Source organism: Solanum pennellii, chromosome 7 (assembly GCF_001406875.1).
Source record: "Solanum pennellii chromosome 7, SPENNV200".
NCBI lineage: Eukaryota > Viridiplantae > Streptophyta > Magnoliopsida > Solanales > Solanaceae > Solanum > Solanum pennellii.
This window is the reverse complement of record NC_028643.1, coordinates 73,207,782-73,215,688: the sequence shown is the minus strand read 5'-3', so window position 1 is coordinate 73,215,688 and position 7,907 is coordinate 73,207,782. Positions and strand designations below refer to the sequence as shown.

The following is a 7,907-nucleotide window of genomic DNA, read 5'->3' as shown; positions in this document are numbered from 1 at the left end:
GGGGGGGGGGGGTTGTGAAGGAGCTAATACTAGGTTGCCTTATTTACACTCAAGTAGTTTCACAATTAAAAATGAAATAAAAAGATTTATCGCGAATCAAGGAGAAATTTATGCTATAAAACATAATTTTCTGTATTCAAGCTCATTGAAAAAATGCATGACGAAAAATAAATTTCCACTGAAATAGTGGAAAGTTTTCTATTTTTTCTGTACGAAAACATTACTAATTTTTCTTTTCTCACAAATTCATTCAAAATATCTATACAAATATAGCCACCGAACATTTTCCGGTGCAAAATTTTAGTGGAAAATAATACTCTCTCTGTCCCAATTTATGTAACTTATTTTCTTTTTTAGTCCGTTCCAACAAGAATGACATATTGCCTTATATATTTAGTAACAATTTAACTTGAAAATGTCATTTTATCTTTAATAAAATGATTTCTAGCCACACAAATATCCGTAACTCATTTTAGACCAGAAGTTTCTAAAGGTATTCTTTCTTTCTTTCTTTTTCAAATTCCGTGTCAAATCAAACTAAGTCATACAAATTGAAACAGCGGATTAAATGTTTAATAGTGTTTAAGTTTAATTTTTTACCAATACATGGTAAACTGTCTTTATTAAAATGTTCCTTGTCAATGAAATAATCAATTAAACTATAACCCTTTTGGTTCTTCTTCACAAAGATATACATTTATTCCACATGAAGCATCCTTACTTAAATGAGCTAAAAGAAGAAGTGAATCCCAAGCAAACACTTCCTTTTTTTAAATTTTATTTTTCTATCTTTGGTACTACTAATACTAGCTAATTATATTACTCAACTTTTTACATCTAATTTTAATCTTTTTAAGTGTTATAAGATGAATACAAAAAGTAGAATTTCAATAATATTATATTATACCTTCCCAACTTTGATGAACAATTAGGTTGAGGGAAGAACATGGTGTTGCTACTTTTTCCTTTTTTTCTTTTTAACCCTTTGTCTCTCCTTCTACAAATTTTGTTATTTTTGCAATAGTATTTAGTGAACAATAGTGAAAAAAAAAAAGAAAAGGATTTTCTCTAATTATTATTATTATCAAGAAATGACTTGTATCAATATTGACTCTCTTACTAGTGTTACAAAAATAATTAGGACTTGTCCTTCTTGTGGTCATTTGATCAAATATGAAGAAAAGGTTAGTAATTTTTTCTTTCTTTGATTTTGGTTATTTATTATATTATATATACAACATGATTTGATGATTTTAATTATTTTTTGTGAAAAAAAAATTAATTTTTAAGTATAGGGTGGGATTCATAATCTTCCAGGATTACCAGCTGGGGTGAAGTTTGATCCAAGTGATCAAGAGATTCTTGAACATCTTGAGGCAAAAGTGAGATTGGATGCACACAAACTTCATCCACTAATTGATGAATTTATTCAAACATTAGAGGGAGAAAATGGGATTTGCTATACTCATCCAGAAAAGTTACCAGGTAATTTATTAACGACAGATAAATTTTGTAGCTAAAAGACAAAATTGACGATAAGATATTAAAAGTTATGTTAGATATGGATTAAATTTCGTAACTAATTCAAGTGTTTTGTAAGATGAAATAAAACTTATAATTCTGAATGAGTTTAACTTCTATATACTTAAAACGTTAACTAACTTTATACTATTAGATAAATATGTGCATGTAATTATTCATTATATAAGTGGATGATAATCGAAAACATAAAGCAGGTTATATACTAAAACAAGTTAATACATGGATACTGTTATACAACATCAGAACATGTATATAATATAAGTTAATTAAAGAAATTTTGAGTTGATAATTAATTAAATAAAATAGTGTTATTATGAATATACAAGTGCAAATTTTCAGTTCTTTTTTATCTGCTGATTTATATTATTGTGAATGAAATCTTCTATAAGCAGACAAATAGTGAGATTTTTTTCCTTTCTACTGATTTATTGTGAATTGATTTTTAGTTTGATGTCCAAAATCTTCTATAAGCAGACAAATATAATTTTTTCATGCATGGTTTGTTGATCATGAGGTTATTATAAAGTTTTGTTTTACTTGAGATATGCACTTTTACTTACTTGGATTATCAAATGAGTTTAAGATTAATATGATCAAAGAGTAATATACATAATCAGGTCATTAAAGGTAATTACATATATTTTTCAAAATAAGTATTAGTAATCCATCACTTGGTAAAATTGACAAAATTTGTATATGTTATTTATAGTATAAATAATTATTTACATTTATCAGATCACTCAAAGAATATCTATACATATGCCTTCTTTAAACTTAAAAAATAAGTCAAGTTATCTGCTACGACGTGTAAAGGTGACATGTCGATGGTCTAATAATTTCTTAAATCTCATGATGTGTATAAGAATAATAACACAAATTGATAACTAACTTACTGTCTCACGTTAAACTATATTGTGATATTGTATAATACAAAAAAAATTATACTGTTTGTGTATATAACTTAATTAAATTTTGATGATGATTATAATTGATGAATGATTTTCTTGAGACGATGAGGTTTTTACTTATACACAATAAGGATAAAGTTTGCGTAAGTTCCACCCTTCTCAATTGACCCTACTCGTGAGATCACAGTATTGGATATATTGTTGTCGTTGTTGTTGTTGATTATTGATGGATGGTGCATGCAGGAGTGGCAAAAGATGGCTTAGTTAGACATTTCTTTCATAGACCATCAAAAGCATATACAACAGGGACAAGAAAAAGAAGAAAAGTCCACACAGATATACAAGGCAATGAAACAAGATGGCACAAAACAGGCAAAACTAGACCAGTTGTGTTAAAAAACAAAGTGAAAGGCCACAAGAAAATACTTGTTCTCTATACAAATTATGGTAAACAAAGAAAACCTGAGAAAACAAATTGGGTAATGCATCAATATCATCTTGGTGATAATGAAGATGAAAAAGAAGGTGAACTTGTAGTCTCAAAAGTATTTTATCAAACTCAACCAAGACAATGTGGTGGTGTTAACAATAACATAAAAAATAATTCATGTCCTCCTCCTCTTCCTCAAGTTAGAACAAGTCAAGTTGGATCTCAATTTGTTCAATGTTTCAATCCAACTACTCTCATATCTTTTGAACATAGTAATCCAACGATGACGACTACTTCTCGTCTTCCGAATTTCAATAATCTCCCTGACGCTTCATTTATTCCCTGACCTTTTCTTTTAGATGAGACAGTCACACTGAATAAGTTAACGAAATAAAGAGTAGGGTGGACAGGAGGACTAGCTAGGAAGAATAAGGAAGAGTTCTCTTGTGATTTTTCTATTTTTGAGGTGGTTCCAATTTTTATGTATTATTAATGGTATTTACTTTGTACAGTGAGCTAGGCTGAAGAAATAAGTGTACATGACTCTTGACTGGGAGAGTAACTAATTAATCAAAGTTCAACTGTACAAAGATATCTATATATATAAACTCACTGTTCATTATTTTCTTTTACTAATACTGATCTTTATTTCTATTTATATATATACTGGTAAAATAAAGTACTAATCTAGTTGAAGTTAATTGATATTTCAAGTTTAAGCAAATAGTAAACTGAAGGCAAAAAAGCACATAGGAACAATTCTGTTGATATAGTGTATAAACCTGAGCTCTGGGACATGCATTTTCATCACAAGAGTGAAATATTACAAAGTTGATGATTGTACTTGGTATCCTTTGGCATCAAGATATCGTTAAGCCTGGTATAACCATAGCTATCCAATTATTGTCGCAGCAGAATAGCCATCTCTCAGAATACATATATATAAATGTAGGTCTTCGACTATAATGATATGCATGCAGTGATGACTGAGACGATCTTCCTGCCCAGTGTTCTGCAGTTGGGACACTAGATAGACGATCCTTTCTGCAACAATACATATCAGACTTGTTAGATGGAGTGAGTACTGAGTATAATGTATTGCATGTTTCACCTGCTGCACAACTATATGTTAAAACATACTGAATCTGTTTACATTAGGAAAAATAATTGAGGTGAAAAGGTTTTTGCTTGTACACAATAAGAAAGTTCAATCCCAGTTAACTGTATCTGTATCAATATACAACTTCTCTCTCTCTCTCTCTCTCATGCTCTCACACTCTGTAACGGCTTTCTAACATTAATCCATTCCATTGTTCTTGGACAGTCAAGGCTTCAAATGGCCAGTAATGGTGACCCAAGCAAATCAAACTGCATGTTCATGGACTACATTGAAAACTCCTTCTTTGAAGTGTATTCCAAACTGGAATCAACTGCAGAACCCATAGAAAAGCAAACTAACATCCATTCGTGTAGGCAAGTACGCATATCCAAATGAAGATACTGTAAACCCTAAGGGAGAACTGCAAGCTCGCTTCTATTACAGAAGAAAAAGAAAGAGAGTCTGCAAGCTCACTCTAAATTGTAGTATATAATTCCAAAAGCAAATTATCTTCTCTTTTTTCCCACCACCCCTAGAAGAATCAAAAGTGTTTGTACTTACCCTTACTGCTGATGATAGAGATGCTCGAACACTTGAGCAAGCCAAATTATCTGCAACGGCTATTGACATGAATTCATTTTCCTAAGTTTTTCTACTGACCAAAATAGTTCTCATTTCTTATTTGAGTAATATAGTTTTCACTAAAAATAGAATGGTTTCTCACTTAAAGGGGTCAACCCGTATTAACCCAACCCATTTTTAACCCACACGAATATTGGTGGGTTAGGATATGACCCATTTTCAACCTGCTCATTTGCCACCACAAACTGTGTGGGTATATATATTACCAAGTGCAACTATTCAGTTGAACTGCCCTGATCTGTTTGGTGAGTAGGAAAGCTAGTTGCAAGTGAAAAAACAGAGAAGACACTAAGGAGAGAACCTCAAATACAAGGTAAGTGTACAGTCAATTGCCTTGTTGAGCACATGTATGCATCATGCAGGTAGAACAATTCCCAAGCAATTTCCCTGGGCACATGTACCTTTTTGTATGGATTGACGAAACTCTTTGAGTGGAGAACTAGGATACATCACTAATAATTAAGAGATTCAAGTGGGAGAAACCTCTCATATTAAAGGAAAAAGAAGCGTTAGAGAAACCTGCCTAAAAGGAAGGAATTGTAAGAGATTCAAAAGGAAAACTACTAATGGCATAGTGTATTACTTCTTTTGATCGGTTCAAGAGAGGTATTAGTACAATGTGAAGGTGCAGGTGATGCTTTTGGAACTTAGATGGTGTAAGAATCACTCAATCAAGGATCTTTAAAGAAAAAGGATATCTTGTACTCTCCAGAGCAGTAGAAGGAACGACGATTCCAAACTGGTGACCGAAAGATTATACCAAAGAAATCAAGACCTCCCTAGCAGATATAAGCAATCAAGTTCACCATTGTTACATTGTTACCTAGCAGATAATCAAGTAGCAAATTCAAGGTAAACCTATGGACATCAAGTCAGTTCTTGTCAAGTCTATGTTGACTTTAAGGAGCTCAGACATGATACTAAGGGCTATCCAAAACTTGGAAAAAATCAGTACCCTTTCTTCATGATCAGATATCAATTTTATTTTAATTTTTTTTTTAAAAAAGGCAAACAAAATGCATAACACCATTTACACTGCAGAGTTGAAATAAATTCAGCTCAAATTATAATTGAGGACAACCACCCTCCCATCCTACATGTATATATCTATTGGATTCGAACATACGTGTATATATCTATTGGATTCCAACGTACACATATATATGTGTTGGATATGAACATACATGTAGGGGTACTAAACCGCACAAACAAAGGTAGCTACTTTTTTTGGTATGAAAGAGGACCTATATAAAATGAGACTGCAAGGCAGGTTGGTCTTGTATCACAGCTAGAAGGACCACATTCGACAGTTCTCTCAGTCTCTCACATTCTTAGTATAAATAAACAATATCGGTTAGGTTTTTATTTTTTGGTCTAGTAACTAACATCTTCAATGCCAAAGCAAACAGGCAAATACAGATATGATGAAATAAGAAGTTGCCAAATAAGGCCAATAGGAGTAGGTATAGTTGCAAAAAGGAGTCTTTTACAAAAATCTGACAATATCAGGGAAAGAACTCTGCCGCCAATCCTTAACAGGGGCAAATTGTTTCGAATGGGAAGTTGCAGAGGTTGCATTTATGACATAAAGTATTCATACAATCGAACCCAACTAGCTCGGGGTTGAGGTATAGTACTATAGTAGTAGTAGCAGCAGTAGCAGTTTATTTTGAGGGGTTTAAGCTGGACAAGTGATTGCTCTTGCACCAAGAACACCATCCGGTAAAGAAGTTCTTAGGAAAAATAGCTGAGACTTGAAAGTTGAAGCTGACACTTCATTATCGACTAAAATCTTAAATCCTTCAACCAATATTATTATTCTCCTCAATGTACATTACTCTTATAGAGAGAACAGTGTTCTTTCGTATCACTAGAAGTATGAATATCTAGTACAAAGTTCGATTCCTCAACAACAACAAATTCTAAGCAAGTTGGTGTCTACTATATGAATCTTCATTATCAGTTCACCTCCAACTTAACCGTTTCATCGCAATACTCAACGATTTCAACATCACTAAACATCTTAATTAACACAAAAGATTTCACGCCAATGCAGAATACGAAAAATAACACATACAAAAAAGTCGAGCTTGTCAATAATCACCTGTTAAGATTACAAAATTTCGAAGGAGGGGGTCCTATAGTTTCTTCTTCTTCCTGAAAATATAAACGTCAGTCTCCTCATAGGCGTATTCTGGATGTAAATGCTCATGTGGAACCTTTTCGACATCAAACATCTCTCCACAAAGCTCCCAGAACTTCTCATGCGCCTCAGGAGATCTCAGCTGGTATCCCAACAAAACGACACCGTTTTCTCCCACCAAAGCATCCATAGCAGACAGCAACGGACCAACCGTCTCCTCCAAGTACACCACATCGGCGGCGATGACGACATCAAACGGCGGGCCGAGTGATTTTATCTGATCCTGATTGGACCAATTCAACTGAGCCGTCTTCAAACTCTTCTTCAAAACAGGCTTGTTTCGCTTCAGATTGTGCTTCAGGGCTGGCATAACCGGAGCAATATCAGTGATAACGACGTTGTTTAGACCTAATAAGAAAAGCCCCATGGCTGCTACTCCACAGCCGGCTCCGAGCTCGACGCCGCGCATGTTCTGAAAGTTGAGGATTTCGGCATAGGGATTTGGGGTAACGGCGCATGTTTGAGGATGCCACCGTTCAGCGAACTTGACAAGGACTAGTGAACAGGGCCATACACTGGTGCCGACATGCATAGATCCATTGTCTTGATGGAAAGCTAGATGAGAATCGAGGATTTTAAGGTCGATCACTGGCGAGTCAGTGAACTTCATTATCTCTTCAGGGTCGATCTCCGGCGACGGCGACGGCGACGGCTAGTCGGAACTTAATTGAAATGTGAGTGGGTTAATGGGCCAAACGATTAGACCGTGCAAGATTTAGTCCAGACAAAAGGAATTTGGGCCACGACCCGAGTGTTAAATTTTGGGTTTACCTAATTTTCAGATAATTTCTCGGGAAACTTACATAAATATACTATATTAATAAGATATTTAGCACTTATAGCAATAATATTTTCTTTTTTACTTGATCACATTTAATATATTTACAATGCAATTTTAATACGTATTACAAAGAACAATTTATCATTCACATATAATACAAGTTTTATTAATGATTAATATATTTATAATATAATGTGTCAATTTCTTACAAAACAAGCATACTATATTTTTAAAAACAGTTATAATACATACTATTGCAATACATAATTCACTTTTAATACATATTGCAAATTTAACATAGT

The 7,907-nt window shown here is 33.4% G+C and overlaps 2 protein-coding genes across 2 annotated transcripts; one reads left to right on the top strand and one right to left on the bottom strand.

Moving 5' to 3' along the window:
• The first annotated feature begins 853 nt into the window (after positions 1-853).
• LOC107025391 (NAC domain-containing protein 73) lies at positions 854-3,516 on the top strand. The gene is made up of 3 exons (XM_015226182.2): positions 854-1,184; positions 1,296-1,485; positions 2,694-3,516. The coding sequence occupies exons 1-3, from the start codon at positions 1,092-1,094 to the stop codon at positions 3,224-3,226; spliced, it is 816 nt and encodes a 271-aa protein (XP_015081668.1). The 5' UTR covers positions 854-1,091; the 3' UTR covers positions 3,227-3,516.
• A 110-nt stretch (positions 3,517-3,626) lies between these two features.
• Positions 3,627-7,547, bottom strand: LOC107024444 (protein-lysine methyltransferase METTL21E). The gene is made up of 2 exons (XM_015225432.2): positions 6,726-7,547; positions 3,627-3,924 (listed from the first exon to the last, which is right to left on the bottom strand). The coding sequence occupies exon 1, from the start codon at positions 7,432-7,434 to the stop codon at positions 6,760-6,762; it is 675 nt and encodes a 224-aa protein (XP_015080918.1). The 5' UTR covers positions 7,435-7,547; the 3' UTR covers positions 3,627-3,924; positions 6,726-6,759.
• Positions 7,548-7,907: the final 360 nt, after the last annotated feature.

Coding starts and splice junctions, on each gene's coding strand:
- LOC107025391 (XM_015226182.2), top strand. CDS start 1,092: ATGACTTGTATCAATATTGACTCTCTTACTAGTGTTACAAAAATAATT. Junction 1,185..1,295: donor TGATCAAATATGAAGAAAAG/GTTAGTAATTTT, acceptor TTTTAAGTATAG/GGTGGGATTCATAATCTTCC. Junction 1,486..2,693: donor TCATCCAGAAAAGTTACCAG/GTAATTTATTAA, acceptor TGGTGCATGCAG/GAGTGGCAAAAGATGGCTTA.
- LOC107024444 (XM_015225432.2), bottom strand. CDS start 7,434: ATGAAGTTCACTGACTCGCCAGTGATCGACCTTAAAATCCTCGATTCT.